This window comes from Oncorhynchus gorbuscha, linkage group LG05, assembly GCF_021184085.1.
Source record: "Oncorhynchus gorbuscha isolate QuinsamMale2020 ecotype Even-year linkage group LG05, OgorEven_v1.0, whole genome shotgun sequence".
Classification (NCBI taxonomy): Eukaryota; Metazoa; Chordata; class Actinopteri; order Salmoniformes; family Salmonidae; genus Oncorhynchus; species Oncorhynchus gorbuscha.
In genome coordinates, this window is record NC_060177.1 from 66,578,746 (window position 1) to 66,605,924 (window position 27,179).

Here is a 27,179-nt window from a genome sequence, read left to right on the forward strand (position 1 = left end):
GATACCAGAAATGTTCCAAGCACAAAGCTTCTCATTGTATGCATACATTTGTTTACATCCCTGTTAGTGAGCATTTCTCCTTTGCCAATTGAATCTATTCACCTGACGTGTGGTATATCAAGAATCTGATTAAATGGCATGATCATTACACGGGTGCACTATGTGCTGGGGACAAGAAAAAGCTACTCTAAAATGTGCAGTTTTGTTATACAACCGAATGCCGCAGACATCTCTAGTTTTGAGAGTTTAAATTGACATGCTGACTGCAGGAATGTTCAGAACTGTTACCAGAGAATTGTATTTCTCTACCATCAGCTGCCTCCAATGTCATTTTAGAGAATTTGCCAGTATGTTTGACCAGCTACACAACCACAGACCACGCCAGCCCAGGACCTCCACATCCAGCTTCTTCACCTGCAGGATTGTCTGAGACCAGCCATCCGGACAGCTGATAAAACTGGGTTTGCCGTCTCAGGGAAGCTCATCTGCGTGCTTGTCGTCCTCACCAGGGTCTTGATCTGACTGCAGTTCAAAGTCGTGACCGACTTCAGTGGTCAAATGCTCACCTTCGATGGCCGCTGGAGAAGTGTGCTCTTCAAGGATTAATCCCGGTTTCAACTGTACCGGGCAGATGGAAGACAGTGTAGAGTGCAAGGTGTCGTAAGGTCGAGAAGTTTATTGATGTGAATGTTGTGAACCGAGTGCCCGATGGTTGTGGTGGGGTTATGGTATGGGCAGATATAAGCTATGGACAACGAACACAATTGCATTTGAATGCACAGAGATACTGTGATGAGATCCTGAGGCACATTTCATATTTCAGCATAATAATGCAAGGCCCCGTGTCGCAAGGATCTATACACAATTCCTGGAAGTTGAAAATGTATCAGTTCTTCCATGGTCTGCATACTCACCATACATGTCACCCGTTGAGCATGTTTGGGATGCTCTGGATCGACATATGACAACTTGTTCCAGTTCCTGCTAATATCCAGCAACTTCGCACAGCCATTGAAGAGGAGTGTGACAACATTCCACAGGCCCCAATCAACAGTCTGATCAACTCTATGCAAAAGAGATGTTGTCCTGCATGAGGCAAAAGGTGGTTACACCAGATACTGACTGGTTTTCTGATCCATGCCCTACCTTTTTTTTAAGGTATCTGTCACCAACAGATGCATATCTGTATTCCCAGTCATGTCAAATTCATAGATAAGGGCCTAATGCATTTATTTCAATTGACTAATTTCCTTATATGAACTGTAACTCAATAAAAATTGTTGCATGTTGCGTTTATATTTTTGTATTTATTCATATTTAAGTCTTTATTCACTTTCATATTAACATTGCACAAGAACGATTAATTCAGAGAGGATAGAAAGAAGAAAAACTTAATGACCTGAAAGTGCCAGTCACACAAGAACACTTCAGCAGGAGAACCAAGAATAACTTGACATGCGCAGTGGGCTACACAGAACGTTCATAGTTCGTGATAGGTATTGGATTGCACTCTGGGGAATCTGGAAGTTGAGAATTAGGCCTACATTCAAAGAGTTGTACAAATATCGGAAAGAATAGCTATATGAAGTAGGCCTAGATCGTACTACAAACGTTACACAATAATAACTGTCAGATAACTGTCCTTGTTGATTTCGGAGGGGAGAAACGGACATGGAAGACTTCGGAACACCCCTGGACAAAAACGCTACGGAGTTAACCGTTATGGACGTCTATGACATTGCCGCGGTTGTGGGACAGGAGTTTGAACGCATTATCGATCAGTTTGGATGCGAGGCTTCACTGCGGCTGATGCCCAAAGTGGTCCGGATTCTGGAAGTTCTAGAGGTGCTGGTCACCCGAAACAATATCAATCCAGAGACGGAGGAGCTACGGCGTGAGCTGGACAGGTTGCGAATGGAACGGAATGACAGATTGAAGAAAGAGCAGCTACATCAAAAGGTGTGTTTACCGAAATATTTAGCTCACGTGTGCAACAAGAAGAGTAGCCTACTACACCAAGTATGGGCTTTTCATGACATTCCTCTGCTCTGACACTCGGTGTCACATTGCGCAAGAGCATGTTGACAAAAGTTACGTAAGAAATGTTTTACACATGCTGGAGCCACACTGCACCAAATACCCTGGTTTCAGACTAATTATCCTTACTACTCTAAAGACTAACCACTTCCATGCCAGTTGGGAGAATGTAGGTGTTTAATCTGAACACTCAAAAGATGTTTTCTCCACCGACAGTTGGGTAAGGGAACGAACTGTAGGTTGTTACACCCCCACCCTCTTGTCAGACTCCATACATAAAGTGTACAACATAAGACAAAAGGAAAAAAGAAAATATACACCGAATAAATTGCAAGCACTAACACTGCAATACACATTTATAAAAAACAAATACACTATCAATACATGTATCACCATAAACGATATAAAGGGAAGAAAAGATAAGGGGTAATGTTCCGTGTGTGTTTATGTAACGGTGAGTCAGTGCAAAAAGTTTTGAGAAGCAGGTGTGAAGAGTTCTTAAAAGTCTGGTCAAATAAAATAAATTTGATTTGTCACATACTTCGTAAACAACTGGTAGACTAACAGTTAAATGCTTACTGGTCCTTTACCAAAAATGCAGAGTTAAACAAAGAAATAGTGACACGAATAACAATAATGAGTAAAAATAACATGGCTATATATAGGGAGTACCCGTATCAAGTCGATGTGCAGGGGTACGAGGTAATTGAGGTAGCTAGTATGTACATGTAGTAGGGGTGACGTGACAAGGCAAATGGATAGATTAACAGCAGCAGTATATGTGGTAATTGAAAGCTTGTGCGTGTGAGTGGCGTCAGTATGCATGTGTGTGCGTGTTAAGTGTGTGTGGGCATCTGTAGTGTGTGTGTGTGTGTGTGTGTGCATGGAGTCAGAACAAGAGAGTTGCAGGTAGTCCGCGTAGCCATTTGATGAGCTATTTAGCAGCCTTGTTTAGTAGACTTAAGGCTTGGGGCTAGAAGCTGTTCAGGGGGGCTAGAAGCTGTTCAGGGTCCTGTTGGTTCTAGTCTTGGTGCACTGGTACCACTTTATGTGCAGTAGCAGAGAGTACAGTCTATGGCTTGGGTGGCTGCAGTCAGAATTATTTTGGGGCTTTCCTCTAACACTGCCTGGTATAGAGGTCCTGGATGGCAGGGAGCTCGGCTCCAGTAAAGTACTGGGCCATGCTCGCCACCCTTTGTAGCGCCTTGTGGTCGGGTGCCTTGCAGTTGCCTGTCAAGCAGTGATGCAGCCAGTCAAAATGCTCTCAACGGTGCAGCTGTAGAACTGAGGGCCAGAGACAAATATTTTCAGCCTCCTGAGGGTCCGAGGTGCACTACAGAGGGTAGTATGTACGGACCAGTACATCACTGGGGCCAAGCTTCCTGCCATCCAGGACCTCTATACCAGGCAGTGTCAGAGGAAGGCCCTAAAATCATATTTAAAGCATTGTTAGTTAAGGATTTGTAAGTAAGCATTTGACTGTAAGGTGATGATGCAATACCTGTTGTATTCAGCGCATGTGGCAAATAGAATTTGATTTGCAGTTGATTACGGTTTATTGTACATTCAGATGTTTTGGGTGGGGCTGCGGTGGACGTGGACTGTTGCTCCGGTTTTCATTCTGAGGGAGATTTTTTGTCCCCATAAGCACGCTTGGCCCTTCTCCGGTCTGCTGATGCAATCAGGTCCTCAAACTCAGGGGAGTGTCAGGGTGGAGAAGTTTGAAAAGATTTGGGTCTGTCTCCACATCAGATATCATGTCTTCAGCTGCCCCTGCAAATCGCTACTTCTCTTTAGCAGAGAGTTATTTTGACCGACAGAAGACAATAAGTTATTCTACTCAATAAAGAAACAGTCTTGAACCCTGGAATCTCAACAACAGCAAAAAGCTGAAGAAGCACTCACTAAAAGCTGTGGAACCCATCTCAACTTGCATCTGAGGAGTCAGTGTTTTTTTTCAATTTTTTTCATTTTTTCATTTTTTTCACTGGTGCTTAAAGCTAGTGAGGAAGATAAGTGTTTCCAGTTTCAGAGATATTTGTAGTTCGTTCCAGTCATTGGCAGCCGAGAACTGGAAGGAGAGGCGGAAGGAGAGTGGTGTATTAGCAATGGTTATATGCATCAAAATCCTTGAGAAAATTGTAAGATGTAGAATTATGTTACAGTCAGTCCATCTATGTCTTCATGAGACTACTCCCCTTCAAAATCTGCTCCTCTCTTCATATATGCACCTTAATCTCAGCTGACTGACCAGGAGACCCAGTACACAGGCGTTGTGCAGACTTCCTGAACCATGACAAAGAAAAAACATGAAATTAAGTTTATGCATGATATTCACACCTATTTCATGTAACATATTTCATGTAACATATATGAGAATGCTAAGATAACTTCCATACAATTTACGGATAGCTAATTCTGTCTTGCTGGATTAACGCCCATGGCTCGTTCCAGTGCAGGCGTTGAAGCACTCTGTTGTAACTGCTGCTGTTGGAATAGTTGAGCTACTTGTGTCATCAACCTTTCATTCATATAAGCCACCATGTTGTAGTCCCCCATTTGATTTAGCCTGGCCATGAATTGTTGGAAATCCATGCTCTTGTTTGGTGATGCATCGTTTCCTTGCACGAAGAGACTCCTGGATTTGTCTGGTTTATTTACAAATAGACCAGACCCAGCTGCTATCGCATTGGCGTCTATGGGAGAGCCACCACTTAAGTTGACCACAACTGTTTAACCGTTTTTTCAATGGTAAACGGCCTGAGTAAGACCTCTTTATTTGTCCACCATCTTTTTCAACCAGTCTTTTTAGCTTGGCTTTTAATCAATGACACCTTTGTTTTATGTGCGATTAAGCAGAATGAAAAAGTTAAAGATGCTATACCTTTGTGTATGTATGTATGTACAGTTGAAGTCAGAAGTTTACATACACTTACTTAGCTTGGAGTCATTAAAACTCGTTTTTCAACCACTCCACAAATTTCTTGTTAACAAACTATAGTTTTGGCAAGTCGGTTAGGACATCTACTTTGTGCATGACACAAGTCATTTTTCCAACAATTGTTTACAGACAGATTATTTCACTTATAATTCACTGTATCACAATTCCAGTGGGTCAGAAGTTTACATACACTAAGTTGACTATGCCTTTTAAACGGCTTGGAAAATTCCAGAAAATTACGTCATGGCTTTAGAAGCTTCTGTTAGGCTAATTGACATCATTTGAGTCAATTGGAGCTGTACCTGTGGATTTATTTCAAGGCCTACCTTCAAACGCAGTGCCTCTTTGCTTGACATCATGGGAAAATCAAAAGAAATCAGCCAAGACCTCAGAAAATAATTGTAGACCTCCATATGTCTGGTTCATCCTTGGGAGCAATTTCCAAATGCCTGAAGGTACCACGTTCATCTGTACAAACAATAGTATGTAAGTATAAACACCATGGGACCGCTCAGGAAGGAGACGCGTTCTGTCTCCTAGAGACGAACGCACTTAGGTGCGAAAAGTACCCGACACGTTGACCCAAGTTAAACAATTTAAAGGCAATGCTACCAAATACTAATTGAGTGTATGTAAACCTCTGACCCACTGGGAATGTGATGAAAGAAATAAAATCTGAAATAAATCACACTCTACTATTATTCTGACATTTCACATTCTTAAAATAAAGTAGTAATCCTAACTAAGACAGAGAATTTTTACTAGGATTAAATGTCAGGAATTGTGAATAACTGAGTTTAAATGTATTTGGCTAAGGTGTATGTAAACTACCAACTTCAACTGTGTGTGTGTTTGCGTGCGGTTGATGCATCCCCCAGGAGTTGGAGCTGGTGGAAGACGTGTGGAGAGGGGAGGCCCAAGACCTGCTGTCTCAGATCACACAACTGCAGGTGGAGAATAAGAGCCTTCGGAAGAGCCTCTCCCTAAAAGACTCACCTGTGACTGAGGACCTGCAGAGACAGGAGGGTATGTGCAGCACAGAGTGGTATTTAGCAGCAACGTGGTCTCGGAGCATTTCATATTATTCTTTAAGTAAATCTGAGACTCCTAGTCAGTTGTACAACTGAATGCATTCAACTGAAATGTGTCTTCTGCATTTAACCCTCTGAATCAGAGAGGTGCTGGGGGCTGCCTTAATCAACATCCACGTCTTAGGCGCCCTGGGAACAGTAGGTTAACTGCCTTGCTCAGGGGCAGAATTTAGTATGATATGTCACATTTCTCATGGTATGTATTCATTTTGTCAATCATCCATTTTATTTTATTTTTTCACCTTTATGTAACCAGGTTGGCCAGTTGAGAACACATTCTCATTTACAATTGCGACCTGGCCAAGATAAAGCAAATCAGTGCGACACAAACAACAACACAGAGTTACACATGGAATAAACAAATGTACAGTCAATAACACAATAGAACAATCTATATACAGTGTGTGCAAATGTAGTAAGATTAAGGAGGTAAGGCAATAAATAGGCCATAGTGGCAAAATAATTACAATTTAGCAATTAAACACTGGAGTGATAGATGTGCAGGAGATGAATGTGCAAGTTGAGATACTGGGGTGCAAAGGAGCAAAAAAAAATAATAATATGGGGATGAGGTAGTTGGGTGGGCTATTTACAGATGGGCTGTGTACAGGTGCAATGATCAGTAAGCTGCTCTGACCACTAATGATAGTTAGTGAGGGAGATGTAAGTCTCCAGCTTCAGTGATTTTTGCAATTTGTTCCAGTCATTGGCAGCAGAGAACTGGAAGGAAAGGCAGCCAAAGGAGGAGTTGGCTTTGGGGATGGCCAGTGAGATATACCTGCTGGAGTGCGTGCTACGGGTGGGTGCTGCTATGGTGACCAGTGAGCTGACAAAAGGCAGGGCTTTACCTGTCAAAGACTTATAGATGACCTGGAGCCAGTGGGTTTGGCAATGAATATGAAACAAGGGCCAGCCAACGAGAGCATACAGGTCGCAGTGGTGGGTAGTATATGAGGCAGTGGTGGGTAGTATATGGGGCTGTGGTGACAAAATGGATGCCACTGTGATAGACTACATCCAATTTGCTGAGTAGAGTGTTAGAGGCTATTTTGTAGATGACATCGCTGAAGTCAAGGATTGGCAGGATAGTCAGTTTTACCAGGGTATGTTTGGCAGCATGAGTGAAGGATGGTTTGTTGTGAAATAGGAAGCCGATTCTAGATTTAATTTTGGATTGAAGATGCATAATGTGAGTATGGAAGGAGAGTTTACAGTCTAACCAGACACCTAGGTATTTGTAGTTGTCCACATATTCAAAGTCAGATCCGCCCAGAGTAGTGCGAGCAGCGATCGGTTGAAGAGCATGCATTTAGTTTTACTTGCATTTACGAGCAGTTGGAGGCCATGGAAGGATTGTTGTATGGCATTGAAGCTCGTCTGGAATGTCCACAATGTCCAAAGAAGGGCGAGAAATATACAGAATGGTGTCGTCTGCGTAGTGGTGGAACAGAGAATCACCAGCAGAAAGAGCAACATCATTGATGTATACAGAGAAAAGAGTAGGCCTGAGAATTGAACCTTGTGGCACCCCCATAGAGACTGCCAGAGGTCCAGATAACAGGCCCTCCAATTTGACACACTGAACTCTGAGAAGTAGTTGGTGAACCAGGCGAGGCAGTCATTAGATAAACTAAGGCTATTGCCTATAAGATTGCGTTGATTGACAAGAGTCGAAAGCATTGGCCAAGTCGATGAAGACGGGTGCACATTACTGTCTTTAGGACCTTGAGCGTGGCTGAGGTGAACCCATGACCAGCTCGGGAACCAGATTGCATAGTGGAGAAGGTACGGTGGGATTTGAAATGGTCGGTGATCTGTTTTGTTAATTTGGCATTCTAAGACTTTAGAAAGGCAGGGCAGGATGGATATAGGTCTGTAACAGTTTGGATCTAGAGTGTCTCCCCCTTTGAAGAGGGGGATGACCGCGGCCGCTTTTCAATCTTTAGGGATCTCAGACTATATGAAACAGAGGTTGAACATGCTAGTAATAAGGGTTGCAACAATTGTGGCAGATCATTTTAGAAAGAGAGGAACTAGATTGTCTTGCCCAGCTGATTTGTAGGCGTCCAGATTTTGCAGCTCTTTCAGAACATCAGCTATCTGGATTTGGGTGAAGGAGAAATGGGGAGACTTGGGCAAGTTGCTGTGGGGGGTGCAGAGCTGTTGACTGGGGTAAGGGTAGGCAGGTGGAAAGCATGGCCAGCCGTAGAAAAATGATTATTGAAATTCTTGATTATCGTAGATTTATCGGTGGTGACAGTGTTTCCTAGCCTCAGTGCAGTGGGCAGCTGGGAGGAGGTGCTCTTATTCTCCATGGACTTTACAGTGTCCCAGAAGCATTTGGAGTTTGTGCTACAGGATGCAAATTTCTGTTTGAAAAAGCTAGCCTTTGCTTTCCTAACTGCTTGTGTACATTGGTTCCTAACTCCCCTGAAAAGTTGCATATCGCGGGGGCTATTCGATGCTAATGCAGTATGCCACAGGATGTTTTTGTGCTGGTCATGGGCAGTCAAGTGTGGAGTGAATCAAGGGCTATATTTGTTCTTAGTTTTACATTGTTTCAATGGGGCATGCTTATTTAAGATGGTGAAGAAGCACTTTTAAAGAATAACCAGTCATCCTCTACAGACGGAATGAGGTCAAAATCCTTCCAGGATACCCAGGCCAGGTCGATTTAGAAAGGCCTGCTCGCTGAAGTGTTTTAGGGAGCGTTTGACAGTAATGAGGGGTGGTCGTTTGACCGTGGACCCATTACGGACACAGGCAATGAAGACCGCAGAGGTGTATTTAGAGGGCAAGTTGATCAGGATGATATCTATGAGGTTGCCCGTGTTTACACATTTAGGATTGTATCTGGTAGGTTCCTTGATAATTTGTGTGAGATTGAGGGCATCTATCTTAGATTGTAGGATGTCCGGGATGTTAAGCATATCATAGTTTAGGTCACCTAACAGTACACATTCTGAAGATAAATGGGTGGCAATTAATTCACATATGGTGTCCAGGGCACAGCTGGGGGCTGAGGGGGGTCTATAACAGGAGACAACAGTGAGAGACTTATTTCTGGAAAGGTGGATTTTTAAAAGTAGAAGCTCGAACTGTTTGGGCACAGACCTGGATAGCATGACAGAACTCTTCAAGCTATCTCTGCAGTAGATTGAAACTCCACCCCCTTTGGCAGTTCCAACTTGGTGGAAAATGATGTAGTTGGGGATGGAAATGTCAGATTTTTGGTGGCCTTCCTAAGCTAGGATTCAGACACGGCTAGGACATCAGGGTTGGCAGAGTGTGCTAAATCAGTGAATAAATCAAACTTAGGGAGGAGGCTTCTGATGTTAACATGCACGAAACCAATTATTTTACAGTTACAGAAGTCAACAAAAGATAGCGCCTGGGGAATAGGAGTGGAACTGGGGGCTACAGGGCCTGGGTTAAACACCTCTACATCACCAGAGGAACAGAAGAGGAGTGGGGAAAAGTGTACGGCTAAAGGCTTTAAGAACTGGTCGTCAAGTGCGTTGGGGACAGAGAATAAAATGAGCAGATTTCTGGGCATGGTTGAATAGATTCAGGGCATAATGTACAGACACGGGTATGGTAGGATGTGAGTACAGTGGAGGTAAACCTTGGCGTTGAGTGACGATGAGAGCAGTTTTGTCTCTGGAGGCACCAGTTAAGCCAGGTGAGGTCTCTGCATGTGTGTGGGGTGGAACAAAAGAGCTATCTAAGGCATTTTGAGTGGGCCTGAGGGCTCTACAGTGAAATAAAACCGTAAGATCTAGCCAAGACAGCAGTAGACAAGGCATATTGGCATTAGAGAGAGGCATAAAGCAAACACAGGTTGATCAGGAGAGCTAAGACAACAACGGGTAAATGTCGATGAATGGGCAGAGCGGGTTAGTTAGGTACATACCATGGTTCCGATGGTTGGTGAGGATGACGAATGGTTCCTTGGCACTCTCCAGCCAGTGTCTCCACTTCTCTAATGCCAACTTCACCGCCACGAGCTCCCGATCGCCGACGTCGTAATTCCTCTCTGCGGGGGACAGTTTCTTGGATTAGGAAGCACAAGGATACAATTTTAGTGGGTCCCCCTGTCTTTGTGACAAAACTGCCCCCACACCCACGTCCGATGCATCTACCTCAACCACAAAAGGTAGCGTGGGATCTGGGTGTTTTAGCAAGGGGGTGAACGCCCCTTGAGGAGACAAAAGGCCTTGTCGGCTGCTGGAGACCAAACCAACCTACGAGGCCCACCCTTGAGGAGAGCGGGGCGGCGACGACACTGAAGTTCCTGATGAAGCAGCGGTAAAAGTTGGCAAACCCCAAAATCCGTTGTAACCCCTTGATAGTGGTTGGGACTGGCCATGACCTTACCACATCTACCTTCTTGTCCTCCATCCTCACTCCCTGCAGGCTGATTTGGTAGCCCAAGAAGGAGACAGCCCTCTGGTGGAATTGGTACTTCTCTGCCTTGACGAACCGGTGGTTAGCCAAGAGGCATTCCAGGACTGCTCGAACGTGAGTGATGTGATCCTCCAGGTTGTTCAAGAAGATCAGGATGTCATCGATGTACAAACACCTGACGTGCGAGCATGTCCCTGAACACCTCGTTGACAAATTCCTGGAACACTGACGGAGCATTGGCTAAGCCAAAGGGCATAACCAAGTAATTGTAGTGACCAGACATTGTGCTGAACGCAGTCTTCCACTCATCCCCTCCCGGATGCGAATGAGATTGTAGGCACTCCACAGGTCCAGTTTGGTGAAGAACAGGGCCACGCGGAGCTGCTCGATGGCTGACCGCACCCGAGGAAGAGGGTAACGATACTCCGTGGTGATGTCATTGAGTCCACGGTAATCGATACAAGGACGTAATCCACCCTCTTTCTTGGCCACGAAGAAGAAACCAGCTGATGCAGGGGATGTGGATCTGCGGATGAAACCATGTTGGAGCGCCTCTTGAATGTAGTCCTCCATGGCCTGGGTCTCAGCCTCTGAGAGAGGGTAGATGCGTCTGTGCGGAGGTGTATCACCGGAAAACAGGTCAATGGCATAGTCCCAGGGGTGACGAGGAAGGAGACAGGTGGTGAAGGTCTTGGAGAATACCTCCCTTAGATCCTGATATTCCTCCGGGATGTTGGGCAGGAGACAAAAACGCAAGAACAATACCAACTGATGAGTGAACCTAGGAGAGTGACATATAAAGAGGAGGAAATTATACAGGTAATGGAGTCCAGGTTTGAATCATAATGAATCGCAGGTGTGCGTAGTGATGAGTGCCAATTGTGCGTAATAATGATTCCCAGGGGTTAGTTACTTCCGGCGCCGACAGTGATGGCCACCTCGCTTCGCGTTCCTAGGAAACTATGCAGTTTTTAGTTTTTTTTACATGTTATTTCTTACATTGGTACCCCAGGTAATCTTAGGTTTCATTACACACAGTCGGGAAGAACTACTGAATATAAGAGCAAAGTCAACTCACCATCAGTACGACCAGGAATATGACTTTCCCGAAGCAGATCCTGTGTTCTGCCTTTCACCCAGGACAACAACGGAATGGATCCCAGCCTGTGACACAAAACAAAGATGTCGTAAAAGAGGGAAACAAAGCGGTCTTCTGGTCAGGCTCCGGAGACGGGCACATCGCGTACCACTCCCTAGCATACTTCTCGCCAATGTCCAGTCTCTTGACAACAAGGTTGATGAAATCCGAGCAAGAGTAGCATTCCAGAGGGACATCAGAGACTGTAACGTTCTTTGCTTCACGGAAACATGGCTCACTCGAGAGACTCTAATGGTATCGGTGCAGCCAGCTGGTTTCTTCATGCATCGCGCCGACAGAAACAAACATCTTTCTGGTAAGAAGAGGGGCGGGGGCATAAGCCTTATGGTTAACGAGACGTGGTGTGGTCACAACAACATACAGGAACTCAAGTCCTTCTGTTCACCTGATTTAGAATTCCTCACAATCAAATGTCGACCACATTATCTACCAAGGGAATTCTCTTCGACTATAATCACAGCCGTATATATTCCCCCCCAAGCAGATGGCTCTGAACAAACTTTATTTGACTCTTTGCAAACTAGAAACCACATATCCTGAGGCTGCATTCATTGTAGTTGGGGATTTTAACAAGGCTAATCTGAAAACAAGACTCCCTAAATTGTATCAGCATATCGATTGCGCAACCAGGGCTGGTAAAACCTTGGATCATTGCTATTCTAACTTCCGCGACGCATATAAGGCCCTCCCCCGCACTCCTTTCGGAAAAGTTGACCACGACTCTATTTTGTTGCTCCCTGCCTACAGACAGAAGCTAAAACAAGAAGCTCCCGCGCTCAGGTCTGTTCAACGCTGGTCCGACCAATCTGATTCCACGCTCCAAGACTGCTTCCATCACATGGACTTGGATATGTTCCGCACTGTGTCCAACAACAACATTGACGAATACGCTTATTCGGTGAGCGAGTTCATTAGAAAGTGCATTGAAGATGTTGGTCCCATAGTAACGACTAAAACATTCCCAAACCAGAAACCGTGGATTGATGGCAGCATTCGCGTGAAACTGAAAGTGCGAACCACTGCTTTTAACCAGGGCAAGGTCACCGGAAACATGACCGAATATAAACAGTGTAGCTATTCCCTCCGCAAGGCAATCAAACGAGCTAAGCGTCAGTATAGAGACAAAGTAGAGTCGCAATTCAACGGCTCAGACACGAGGTATGTGGCAGGGTCTACAGTCAATCACGGATTACAAAAAGAAAACCAGCCCCGTCACGGACCAGGATGTCTTGCTCCCAGGCAGACTAACTTTTTTGCCCGCTTTGAGGACAATACAGTGCCACTGTCACGGACCGCAACCAAAACATGCGGACTCTCCTTCACTGCAGCCGACGTGAGTAAAACATTTAAACATGTTAACCCTCGCAAGGCTGCAGGCCCAGACGGCATCCCCAGCCTCGTCCTCAGAGCATGCGCAGACCAGGCGCAGACCAGCTGGCTGGTGTGTTTACGGACATATTCAATCAATCCTTATCCCAGTCTGCTGTTCCCACATGCTTCAAGAGGGCCACCATTGTCCCTGTTCCCAAGAAAGCTAAGGTAACTGAGCTAAACGACTACCGCCCCGTAGCACTCACTTCCGTCATCATGAAGTGCTTTGAGAGACTAGTCAAGGACCATATCACCTCCACCCTACCTGACACCCTAGATCCACTCCAATTTGCTTACCGCCCAAATGGGTCCACAGACGATGCAATCTCAACCACACTGCACACTGCCCTAATCCATCTGGACAAGAGGAATACCAATGAGAGAATGCTGTTCATCGACTACAGCTCAGCATTTAACACCATAGTACCCTCCAAGCTCGAGGCCCTGGGTCTCGACCCCGCCGGGCTACCCCCAGGTGGTGAGGGTAGGTAACAACATCTCCACCCCGCTGATCCTCAACACTGGGGCCCCACAAGGGTGCGTTCTGAGCCCTCTCCTGTACTCCCTGTTCACCCACGACTGCGTGGCCATGCACACCTCCAACTCAATCATCAAGTTTGCGGACGACACTACAGTGGTAGGCTTGATTACCAACAATGATGAGACTGCCTACAGGGAGGAGGTGAGGGCCCTCGGAGTGTGGTGTCAGGAAAATAACCTCACACTCAATGTCAACAAAACTAAGGAGATGATTGTGGACTTCAGGAAACAGCAGAGGGAGCCCCCCCTTTCCACATCGATGGGACAGTAGTGGAGAGGGTAGTAAGTTTTAAGTTCCTCGGCATACATATAACAGACAAACTGAATTGGTCCACCTACACAGACCGCATTGTGAAGAAGGCGCCTCTTCAACCTCAGGAGGCTGAAGAAATTTGGCTTGTCACCAAAAGCACTCGCAAACTTCTACAGATGCACAATTGAGAGCATCCTGTGGGGCTGTATCACCGCCTGGTACGGCAACTGCTCCGCCCACAACCGTAAGGCTCTCCAGAGGGTAGTGAGGTCTGCACAACTCATCACCGGGGGCAAACTACCTGCCCTCCAGGACACCTACACCACCCGATGTCACAGGAAGGCCATAAAGATCATCAAGGACAACAACCACCCGAGCCACTGCCTGTTCACCCCGCTATCATCCAGAAGGCGTGGTCAGTCCAGGTGCATCAAAGCAGGGACCGAGAGACTGAAAAACAGCTTCTATCTCAAGGCCATCAGAACTCCAGCCACTTTAATAATGGGAATTGATGGAAATTGATGTAAAATATATCACTAGCCACTTTAAACAATGCTACTTAATATGTTTACATACCCTACATTACTCATGTATATGTATATACTGTACTCTATATCATCTACTGCATCTTTATGTAATACATGTATCACTAGCCACTTTAAACTATGCCACTTTGTTTACATACCCTACATTACTCATCTCATATGTATGTATATACTGTACTCGATACCATGTACTGCATCTTGCCTATGACGTTCTGTACCATCACTCATTCATATATCTTTATGTACATATTCTTTATCCCTTTACACTTGTGTGTACAAGGTAGTAGTTTTGGAATTGTTAGTTAGATTACTTGTCGGTTATTACTGCATTGTCGGAACGAGAAGAGCAGGCATTTCGCTACACTCACATTAATATCTGCTAACCATGTGTATGTGACAAATACATTTGATTTGATTTAGTACTCTAGCGACGTCGGAGGGGAGGAGCAGACGTGACAATCAATAGTGAAGAAGCAACCCTGGGATGCTGGCCTTCTAGACAGAGTTGCAAAGAAAAATCAATTTCTCAGACTGGTCAATAAAAATAAAAGATTAAGATTGGCAAAAGAACACAGACACTGGACAGAGTAACTCCACTTAGAAGGTCAGCATCCCGGAGTCACTTCTTCATTGTTGAGACCTGTTTTGCTGGTACTATTTAATGAAGCTGCCAGTTGAGGACTTGAGGCGTCTCTTTCTCAAACTAGACACTTATGTACTTGTCCCCTTGCTCAGTTGTGCACCGGGGCCTCCCAATCCTCTTTCTATTCTAGTTACAGCCCGTTTGCTATGTTCTGTGAAGGGAGTAGTACCCAGCGTTGTACAAGATCTTCAGTTTCTTGGCAATTTCTCGCATGGAATAGCCTTCATTTCTCAGAACAGGAACAGACTGATGAGTTTCAGAAGAAAGTTATTTGTTTCTGCCATTTTGAGCCTGTAATCGAACCCACAAATGCTAATGCTCAACTAGTCTAAAGAAGGCCAGTTTTATTGCTTCTTTAATTAGAACAACAGTTTTCAGCTGTGCTAACATGACTGCAAAAGGGTTTTCTAATGACCAATTTGCCTTTTAAAATTATAAACTTGGATTAGCTAACACAACGTGCCATTGGAACACAGAAGTGATGGTTGCTGATAATGGGCCTCTGTATCCCATGTAGGTATTCTATTAAAATTCAGCAGTTTCCAGCTACAATGGTATTTTCACATTTTAATTAAATAGTCATTTAAAATTTTCATTAACCATGTCTACACTGTATTTCTGATCAATTTGATGTTATTTTATTGGACAAAAATGTGCTTTACTTTCAAAAGCAAGGACATTTCAAAGTGACCCCAAACTTCTGAACGGAAGTGTATGTTTATGTGTTAATGCCCGTGTGGGCTGTATGTGTGTATATCTTGGACAGGTGTGTCAGAGAGAGAGTGTCAGGTGATGAAGAAGCTAAAGGTGGTGGTAGACAAACAGAGGGATGAGATCCGGGATAAGGACCATGAGCTGAAACTCAAGAACGAGGACCTGGAGGCGGTGAGGCTTGTCTCTTTTCATCTAGTAGCATTCCACACTCCCTGAACTACATAACAATCCCTCCTATGCTTCCTACTGTCTGTAGCCTAATGCTTCAGCACATATATGTCTTGTCTTACCTGAGGAGGACAACAACTTCCACCAACAATCTGGACACTGTTTCCATCAGTTCATTACAGATAAATGTGTAGGATTAAACGGACTCCTTCCTCCCCTTATAGCTTCAGCTGCAGCAGCACCATCTGATGAAGATCAACCTGGACCTACGACACAGGATCAGTGTGGTAGAGGCTCAGGGCAAGGCAGCGATCCAACAGAAGGCTGAGCTGGAGGCTATGTCCCAGGCGCGCCAGCAGGAGCTCGGGGCCCTGCGTCGGGAGGTGGCAAGGCTGAAGGAGGAGCGCAAAGAGTGGGAGCTGGACATGAAGAGGTCAGCCGAGGAGGAACCATCCCCCTCAAAGTCTGTGATGACAATGCTTACACCAGTATCGACCAAGGTAACCACAGCTACAACCCCCTACCTGATCAAGTCCATTACATTTCTCTTTAAGACACCATTACATATCTGTACGCTTCACCTTGTAGAGTTAAGATTATACCCAAATTACAGGGTTTTAAGTTCCCTATTGACAAGAACACAATAACATGACATCCACCCAAGGAGGGTCAGTCAACCTTGTAGATTAGCCATTGAGTATCATTGCCACTGCTCACAAAGCCTGTCATAGCACTGTAAGTGACCGTGCTATTTCCCAAATCCAGTCCTTGGTACTAGCACCAGCAGCCTCCATCGTACACAATTCTTTTTGGGCGGAATGCAGAAGTGACCATGAATTCCTGGCACAGTGCTTTGAGTCAGAAGAGAGCCCTCCTGTCCTCTCGCTGTGTGACAAGGACCAGGAGGAGGAACCTGATGTCCTGGACCAGAAGGAGTCCGACAGGCCCCACTTCACCCTCGAGGAGCTACGGGACGTCCTGAAGGAGAGGAACGAACTCAAAGCTCAAGTGTTCATGCTGAGAGAGGAGCTCATCTATTACAAAAGGTTACATGATAGATATGACATCCGCTGTGTGAAAAAACAAAGTGAATAAAAACATTTAAAAAAGAATTACCTGGAGTTGAGGGACTAGGGATTTATCATCACTTTTTAATACCGCTTCAACTGAATCTTATGTTATTACTATACTGAACAAAAATATAAGCGCAACATGCAATCATTTCAAAGATTTTACTGAGTTACGGTTCATATAAGGAAATCAGTCAATTGTAATAAATTAATTAGACCCTGATCTATGGATTTCACATGACTGGGAATACAGATACCTTAAAAAAAAAAGGTAGGGGCGTGGATCAGAAAACCAGTCACTATCTGGTGTGACTGCCATTTGCCTCATGCAGTGTGATCTCCTTCGCATTGATTTGAGCAGGCTGTTGATTGTGGACTGTTGTCCCACTCCTCTTCAATGGCTGTGCGAAGTTGCTGGATATTGGCCGGACCTGGAACATGCTGTCGTACATTTACATTTACATTTAAGTCATTTAGCAGACGCTCTTATCCAGAGCGACTTACAAATTGGTGCGTTCACCTTATGACATCCAGTGGAACAGCCACTTTACAATAGTGCATCTAAATCTTTTAAGGGGGGGGGGGTGAGAAGGATTACTTTATCCTATCCTAGGTATTCCTTAAAGAGGTGGGGTTTCAGGTGTCTCCGGAAGGTGGTGATTGACTCCGCTGTCCTGGCGTCGTGAGGGAGTTTGTTCCACCATTGGGGGGGCCAGAGCAGCGAATAGTTTTGACTGGGCTGAGCGGGAACTGTACTTCCTCAGTGGTAGGGAGGCGAGCAGGCCAGAAGTGGATGAACGCAGTGCCCTTGTTTGGGTGTAGGGCCTGATCAGAGCCTGGAGGTACTGAGGTGCCGTTCCCCTCACAGCTCTGTAGGCAAGCACCATGGTCTTGTAGCGGATGCGAGCTTCAACTGGAAGCCAGTGGAGAGAGCGGAGGAGCGGGGTGACGTGAGAGAACTTGGGAAGGTTGAACACCAGACGGGCTGCGGCGTTCTGGATGAGTTGTAGGGGTTTAATGGCACAGGCAGGGAGCCCAGCCAACAGCGAGTTGCAGTAATCCAGACGGGAGATGACAAGTGCCTGGATTAGGACCTGCGCCACTTCCTGTGTGAGGCAGGGTCGTACTCTGCGGATGTTGTAGAGCATGAACCTACAGGAACGGGCCACCGCCTTGATGTTAGTTGAGAACGACAGGGTGTTGTCCAGGATCACGCCAAGGTTCTTAGCGCTCTGGGAGGAGGACACAATGGAGTTGTCAACCGTGATGGCGAGATCATGGAACGGGCAGTCCTTCCCCGGGAGGAAGAGCAGCTCCGTCTTGCCGAGGTTCAGCTTGAGGTGGTGATCCGTCATCCACACTGATATGTCTGCCAGACATGCAGAGATGCGATTCGCCACCTGGTCATCAGAAGGGGGGAAAGGAGAAGATTAATTGTGTGTCGTCTGCATAGCAATGATAGGAGAGACCATGAGGTTATGACAGAGCCAAGTGACTTGGTGTATAGCGAGAATAGGAGAGGGCCTAGAACAGAGCCCTGGGGGACACCAGTGGTGAGAGCGCGTGGTGAGGAGACAGATTCTCGCCACACCACCTGGTAGGAGCGACCTGTCAGGACGCAATCCAAGCGTGGGCCGCGCCGGAGATGCCCAACTCGGAGAGGGTGGAGAGGAGGATCTGATTGTTCACAGTATCGAAGGCAGCCGATAGGTCTACACGTCGATCCAGAGCATCCCAAACACGCTCAACGGGTGACAGTCTGAGTATGCAGGCCATGGAATAACTGGATCATTTTCAGCTTCCAGCAATTGTGTACAAGTCCTTGCAACATGGGGCCATGCACTATCATGCTGAAACATGAGGTGATGGCAGTAGATGAATGGTACGACAATGGGCCCCAGTATCTCGTCACGGTATCTCTGTTGATTGAAATTGCCAATCGATTAAATGCAATTGTGTTCATTGTCCAACGTTTATGCCTGCCCAAACCATAACCCCCCCGCCACCATGGAGCACTCTGTTCACAACTTTGACATCGGCAATCTGCTCGCCAACACGATACCATACATGTGATCTGCGGTTGTGAGGCTAGTTGGACGTACTGCCAAATTCTTTAAAATGATGTTTGAGTTGGCTTTTGGTAGAGAAATTAACATTGAATTATCTGGCAACATTCCTAAAGTCAGCATGCCAATTGCACAATCCCTGAATTTGAGAAATCTGTGGCATTGTGTTATGTGACAAAACTGCACAATTTAAAGTGGCCTTTTATTGTCCCCAGCACAAGGTACAGTGGTGCACCTGTGTAATGGTTATTCTGTTTAATCAGCTTCTTGATATGCCACACTTGTCAGGTGGTTGGATTATCTTGGCAAAGGATAAATGCTCACTAACCGGAATGTAAACAAATTTGTGCACAAAATTTGAGAGAAAAAAGCTTATTGTGCATATGGAACATTTCTGGGACCTTTTATTTCAGCTCATGAAACATGGTAACAACACTTTACATGTCGCATTTATATTTTTGTTCAGTGCACATGTACAGTTTCAACCACTCCATAAATTTCTTGTTAACAAACCATAGTTTTGGCAAGTCGGTTAGGACATCTACTTTGTGCATGACACAAGTCATTTTTTCAATTGTTTACAGACAGACTATTTCACTTATAATTCACTGTATTACAATTCCAGTGGGTCAGAAGTTTACATACACTAAGTTGACTGTGCCTTTAAACAGATTGGAAAATGACTGAAAATGATGTCATGGCTTCAGAAGCTTCTGATCGGCTAATTGACATCATATGACTCAATTGGAGGTGTACCTGTGGATGTATTTCAAGGCCTACCTTCAAACTCAGTGCCTCTTTGCTTGACATCATGGGAAAATCAAAAGAAATCAGCCAAGATCTCAGAAAAAAAATTGTAGACTTCCACAAGTCTGGTTCATCCATGGGAGCAATTTCCAAATGCCTGAAGGTACCACGTTCATCTGTACAGACAATAGTACGCAAGTGTAAACACCATGGGACCACACAGCCATCATACCGCTCAGGAAGGAGCCGTGTTCTGTCTCTTAGAGATTAACGTACTTTGGTGCGAAAAGTGCAAATCAATCCCAGAACAACAGCAAAGGACCGTGTGAAGATGCTGGAGGAAACGGGTACAAAAGTATCTATATCCACAGTAAAACAAGTCCTATATCGACATAACCTGAAAGGCAGGTCAGCAAGGAAGAAGCCACTGCTCCAAAACCACCATTAAAAAAAGCCAGACTCTGGTTTGCAACTGCACATGGGGACAAAGATCGTGCTTTTTGGAGAAATGTTCTCTGGTCTGATGAAACAAAAATAGAAATGTTTGGCCATAATGACCATCGTTATGTTTGGAGGAAAAAGGGGGAGGCTTGCAAGCCGAAGAACACCATCCCAACCGTGAAGCACGGGGGTGGCAGCATCATGTTGTGGTGGTGCTTTGCTGCAGGAGGGACGGGTGCACTTTACAAAATAGATGGCATCATGAGGACAGAAAATGTAAGTGGATATATTGAAACAACATCTCAAGACGTTAGTCAGGAAGTTAAAGCTTGGTCGCAAATGGGTCTTGCAAATGGACAATGACCCCAAGCATACTTCCAACGTTGTGGCAAAATGGCTTAAGGACAACAAAGTCAAGGTATTGGAGTGGCCATCACAAAGCCCTGACCTCAATCCCATAGAACATTTGTGGGCAGAACTGAAAAAGCGTTTGCGAGCAAGGAGGCCTACAAATCTGACTCAGTTACACCAGCTCTGTCAAGAGGAATGGGCCAAAATTCACCAAACTTATTGTGGGAAGCGTGTGGAAGGCTACCCGAAACGTTTGACCCGAGTTAAACAATTTAAAGGCAATGCTACCAAATACTAATTGAGTGTATGTAAACTTCTGACCCACTGGGAATGTGATGAAAGAAATAAAATCTGAAATAAATCACACTCTACTATTATTCTGACATTTCACATTCTTAAATTAAAGTGGTGATCCTAACTGACCTAAGACAGGGAATCTTTACAAGAATTAAATGTCAGGAATTGTAAAAAACTGAGTTTAAATGTATTTGGCTAAGGTGTATGTAAACTTCTGACTTCAACTGTATATTTACTAATGATGTTGCATCCCACTTTATCCTTTTCATTTTTTGCATTTGTTCATAATACAAGTCCACATTCTTTAAATTAATCCCTTCTCCCTGCCTCAGTGAGGAGTTGGAGAATGAGATATACGGCACCAACTTGGATCCATCACTTCAGTCACAGCCTGCAGCCACTGAACAGCCTGACTCGGGGATCAAACGTCTGTAAGTACTGAGGCCCACTTGACCTACGCCAAAACTCCTCAGCCACCCCACTCCATCTCTCTTGATGGTATGTGCTCAGGCCACACACATATAGGTGCACAGCCTATCATTCCCACAATCTCTGACATTTTCAAACAAGGTTGTCACTAACCACGTTTCCATCTAGTTTTTATGCAAGTAAAGTCATCATGACAGCTGTGATTGAAACAGGACTTTTCGGTCATAATAAATAATGGTAATGTAGACTAATAATTTGTTTCTTTCGAAATGGTGGGATCTTTTTGTGTCTGTAAAATTAATTATGCAAGAAATAGCGTTGGAAATGCCTTTATGGTCCTCGAACTACGACTCAAGAAACCAGGCCGTTTATTAGGATACAGATTAAATAAATTAAGATTAATTTCACAGGGTGGTGAAAGTGCAAGGTGGTCTTGATGCTCCTTTCCAGTAAATATCGAGGTTCTTATTTTGGTGACATGATTGATGCTTGACTACCGTTTTTGACAATTTTTTTGGTATTTTTATTTAACCTTTATTTTGACAGGGAAGACATATTGAGACCTAGGTCTATTTTCCAAATGTACCCTGTATAATACAATATAAAATACACATTAAACACAAACTATACGCACTACATGACCAAAAGCACAAAAATGTACAGTTGGCATTATGCATTGGGGCAGGTAGTGTTCTCCTCTCATCGTGAACCGTGATTCATCACTCCTGAGAATGCGTTTCCACTGCTCCATAGTTCAATGGCGTCAAGCTTTACACCACTCCAGCCGACACTTGGCATTGCGCATGGTGTTCTTAGACTTGTGTCCGGCTGCTCGGCCTTGGAAACCCATTTCAGGAAGCTACCGACTCAGTTATTTTGCTAATGTTGCTTCCAGAGGCAGTTTGGAACTCTGTAGTGAGTGTTGCAACCGAGGACAGATTATTTTCTCATGCTACGGGCTTCACTTGTGTGATTTAACCACTTTGCGGCTGAGCCTTTGTTGCTCTGAGACATTTCCACTTCCCAATAACAGCACTTACAGTTGACGGGCCGCTCTAGCAGAAATTTGACGAACTGACTTGTTGGAAAGGTGGCATCCTGTGATGGTGCCTCGTTGAAAGTCATTGAGCTCTTTAGTATGGGCCATTCAACTGCCAACGTTTGTCTATTGAGATTGCATGGCTGTGTGCTCGATTTTACACACCTGTCAGCAATGGGTGTGGCTGAAATGGCCGAATTCACTAATTTGAAGGGGTGTCAACTAGAGGTCGACCGTTTAATCGTAATGGCCGATTAATTAGGGCCGATTTCAAGTTTTCATAACAATTGGAAATCGGTATTTTTGGACACCGATTTGGACAATTTTTTTATTTATTTTTTAACTAGGCAAGTCAGTTAAGAACACATTCTTATTTTCAATGACTGCCTAGGAACAGTGTGTTAACTGCCTTGTTCAGGGACAAAACGACAGATTTTTACCTTGTCAGCTCGGGGATTCAATCTTACAACCTTACAGTTAACTAACGACTAACCACCTGCCTCTCATTGCACTCCCCGAGGAGTTTACCTGTTACGCGAATGCAGTAAGAAGCCAGGGTAAGTTGCTAGCTAGCATTAAACTTATCTTATAAAAAACAATCAATCATAATCACTAGTTATAACTACACATGGTTGATGATATTAGTTTACTACTTTATCTAGCATGTCCTGCGTTGCATATAATCGATGCGGTGCGCATTCGCGGGAAAAAGGACTGTCGTTGCTCCAAAGTGTACCTAACCATAAACATTAATGCCTTTCTTAAAATCAAAACACAGAAGTATATATTTTTTAAACCTGCGTATTTAGCTTAAATAAATCCAGGTTTAACAGGCAATATTAACCAGGTGAAATTGTGTCACTTCTCTTGCATTCATTGCACGCAGTGTCAGGGTGGGTATATGCGATAATAATAAATGTTTTGTTTTCTAAATGATAGTTTCCGGATTCGACCATATTAAAACCTCTTGAAGCTAGGGGGCACTATTTTTATGATGACAATTATACCGGATCCGGGATGGGTGGTTCAGAGAGGTTAATGACCAAAGGCTCGTATTTCTGTGTTATTATGTTATAATTAAGTCTATGATTTGATATTTGATAGAGCAGTCTGACTGAGCGACGATAGGCAGCAGCTGGCTCGTAAGCATTCATTCAAACAGCACCTTTGTGCGTTTTGCCAGCAGCTCTTCGCAATGCTTCAAGCATTGAGCTGTTTATGACTTCAAGCCTATCATCTCCCGAAATTAGGCTGGTGTAACCGATGTGAAATGGTTAGCTTGTTAGTGGGGTGCGCGCTAATAGTGTTCCAAACGCCACTCGCTCTGAGACTTGGAGTAGTTGTTCCCCTTGCTCTGCATGGGTAACATGTTTCATTATTTGAGGCTAAATTGATTTTATAGATGTATTATATTAAGTAGAAATAGGTGTTCACTTATTATTGTAATTGTTTTTATTACAAATACATTTTTATAAATCGGCCTTTTTGTCCTCCAATAATCGGTATTGCTATCTGCGTTGAAAAATCAGAATGGTCGACCTCTAGTGTCAAAATACTTTTGTATATATTGTGTAAATATATACACACACATTAGAATACACAAACACAGTCATGGTAAGCATAAATCACAAATCACCCAGAAAAACGGTTCATAATAATATTCTTACACTTATCCATAATAATCTCATCATGTAGACAAGCCTACCTGCACTGTATCTGTGAGCTGTTGGCAAGAATGCACGTGCCAAGACCAGAGTAGGAACATTTTCAGTTTAACAGAGTCTGTAGAGTTGAAAATTGCGATGGAAACATATTGAACTTTAGATTTGTATTCGGTACATGAAAATACACACTTATTTTTATCCTCAAGTTAGTTTGATGGAAACACCACTGTTGGGAAAATGTGCATATTATCTTTATGCGGACTCTAGAATATTCACATAAAAATATTTCTAATTGGGTGGAAACCTAGCTATTAACCAGGTTTTGATCCAACCTTTTTAATGCAAGTGAAGTACATGTTGGATAAAAAAAATGATGACAGGCCTGATGGTCACAAATTGTCGGTAAACTTCCAAAATCTCGACCAAACAAAATACAATAGACAAGGTGGGATCTTTTTGTGTCTGTAAAATGTATTATGGGAGAAATGTCGGTGGAAACGCTTTTATGCGCCAATATTGGTATAATAACTATCATATCAAAGTAAACTTGGAGTCAAGCGATGACGTGTGGTCCTCCCACTATGAGCAGTCCGTTTATTAGGATACAGATGAGTTCTTAAATTATTATGAACTTCACAGGGTAGTGAAAGTGCAAGGTGATGAGCTTGATGCTCCTTTACAATAAATATTGAGGGTCTTACTCTGGTGACATGATCATCGATGCTTGGCTGCCTTTTGTCAAATCTTGTTCTTTTGTCCATGATAATCTCCTCATGTAGGAAATACGAGCACTATCTTCGAGCTGTTGGCTAGAGCGCACGTGCCAATACCAGAGTCTACACAGACTCTTTAAATAACACATTTTTGTTTGAGAATCCATCAGTACAGTTGAAAATGCGATGGAAACCCATTTAACTTTTATTTTTTTATTCGGTACATGGGAATTTAAACGCAAAATGTATTTATGTGCACTACATCGTCACGTAAATACTTTTATCACCAAGTAAATTTGATGGAAATACATGTCTGGTGGGAAAATTGTTTTTATGCGGATTTTAGAATATTGGCATGACAATCTGTCGCCAATTGGATGGAAACCTAACTTTATATATGTATGTCACTGACCAATATGTTTGCGTGAGCACTAAAAAAAATAATGACAAATTAATTTCCACAATGCTTGTTTGGGAATGTTATATTTGTAGAAGGACCAGGTTGAACGGATAAAGTTTCCGCACCATTCTGTGACTTTTTTCAACTACCATAATAATTTTAAGGTCAATTACAAATAATTGCGAAGAGATGAAAAATGACCACTCCATAAATAAATCGTTTATTATTAATTATTTAAGTAGTTTATTTCGTCTAGATTGTGGCTTGCCTCCTTTGCCAACCTGGGTGCTGCAAAGAAGTCACTTTTCACCAAAACTCGGACTACTTTTTTTCCCGCTTATGTCTCTTCATCTGTACTTCTTTGGACAGGATATTCACTGCAGTAATGCCGATGGTAGCAGCAGGGCTGATTGCAGACGATCCAACGTTACAGCCGATCAGACGACTTATGTCCTGTGTATGAACTTTTACATTTATTTCATCTCTTTTTGTGATGTCATTGTTGGTGAGCCAAGCACCGTCACTGTGCCAAAGCCCCTCCACGCCTGTCATCTCAAATGCAATACTTCCTTGTGATCATGTGTGCATGATGTGGGAGTATTCTTATTGGTTGATCATGTGTAGACCTTGAACCAGCTCATCATAGAAGATGCCACAATCATTAAAAATGGTCACCTCTTTTGCCAATATACTAATCCAGCAACTCACTATTACATGTACAAATCCACATATGCATGTTGTCTGAGTTAGGATTTTTTCATAGCATGGATATTCACGGTTGACAGCTCTTCATTTGTTGAATAAAGTGGAGTGACTAACTATGTTACCCTCTGACAGGGCAAAGCTTATGCACCTCCCCAACCTTTTGTTTCACACTTTTCCTCATGCATGCTCTCATTCTGCTTTTGTCCTCACTCTGAGAACTCAATGTTCTCTCTCACTCTTCATAAATAATCTGAAGTGTAACCAATGTATTTTATTGATGTATTTTAGTAGTAGTATTGTCATGTCTATTTTTTATTTAATTTTTTGCATGGTGTAACCTAAATTCTTAATTTCTCTCATTGTACCTATACAGGTTTAGCATCTTCTCTGGAGAAAAGAGGCGACCAGAGGAAGTGATTTGTTATTTGCACGCAGAGCAGGCTCAGGAGGCACTGAAGCATCCATAACCAGGGACCTACACTGAATGCACAAAACATTAGGAACACCTGCACTTTCATGACATTGACTGACCAGGTGAATCCAGGTGAAAGCTATGATCCCTTATTGATGTCACCTGTTAAATCCACTTCAATCAGTGTAGATGAAAGGGAGGAGACATGTTAAAGAAGGATTTTAAACCTTTAGATAATTGAGACATGGATTGTGTATGTGTGTCATTCAGGGGGTGAATTGGCAAGACAAAATATTTATTTGCCTTTTGAACGGGGTAGGGTAGTTAGTGTCAGGCGCATCAGTTTGAGTGTGTCAAGAACTGCAACGTTGCTGGGTTTTACCATGCTCAACAGTTTCCTGTGTGTATCAAGAATGGTCCACTGCCCCAAAGAACATCCAGCCAACTTTACAACTGTGGGAAGCACTGTAGTCAACATGGGCAAAATCCCTGTGAATGCTTGACACCCTGCTGTCCATTGAAGTTATTCAGAGGGCAATAAGGGGGTACAACTCAATATTAGGAAGGTGTTCCTAATGTTTTGTACACTGAGTGTATAATGTCCCATGCTGGTTGTCTCCAAGTAAAAACATGAAGAGCTTCATGCCAAGAGGGATTGTCAGGAAAAAGTTGTCTTGTGGGGACAATGAAGAGATGGATTCAGGAGAGAATAAAGTGCAATCTGAGAGAGATCCTGTGCCTTTTGAATTCATTTTTAGTTGTGCAGACTATGGTGCTTTATACTAGCAATAAGTATTAGTGTAACGTCAGAGATTGCTCACATGTTTATTTGAACTATAAAAGCAAACTTATACCAAGTCTGATGAGGTGTGATATAACTATCGGCCATATTGAAATTGTATTTATGTTAAAATTTTATTTTGACTATGCTGCACTTGAGTTTCCTAGTGTCTGAATAAAAAGATGGCAAATTGTT

The 27,179-nt window shown here is 43.7% G+C and overlaps 1 protein-coding gene across 2 annotated transcripts; it reads left to right on the forward strand.

Moving 5' to 3' along the window:
* Positions 1-1,445: 1,445 nt before the first annotated feature.
* Positions 1,446-27,179, forward strand: LOC124036338 (RILP-like protein 1). Of its 2 annotated transcripts, XM_046350789.1 has the most exons (8): positions 1,447-1,959; positions 5,857-6,004; positions 15,754-15,872; positions 16,094-16,369; positions 16,635-16,915; positions 21,174-21,272; positions 25,456-25,543; positions 26,165-26,303. In XM_046350789.1, the coding sequence occupies exons 1-8, from the start codon at positions 1,672-1,674 to the stop codon at positions 26,168-26,170; spliced, it is 1,305 nt and encodes a 434-aa protein (XP_046206745.1). In that variant the 5' UTR covers positions 1,447-1,671; the 3' UTR covers positions 26,171-26,303. The 2 variants fall into 2 exon arrangements, with proteins under 2 accessions (XP_046206746.1, XP_046206745.1); XM_046350790.1 differs by lacking the exon at positions 25,456-25,543 and having other exon boundaries at positions 1,446-1,959; positions 26,165-27,179.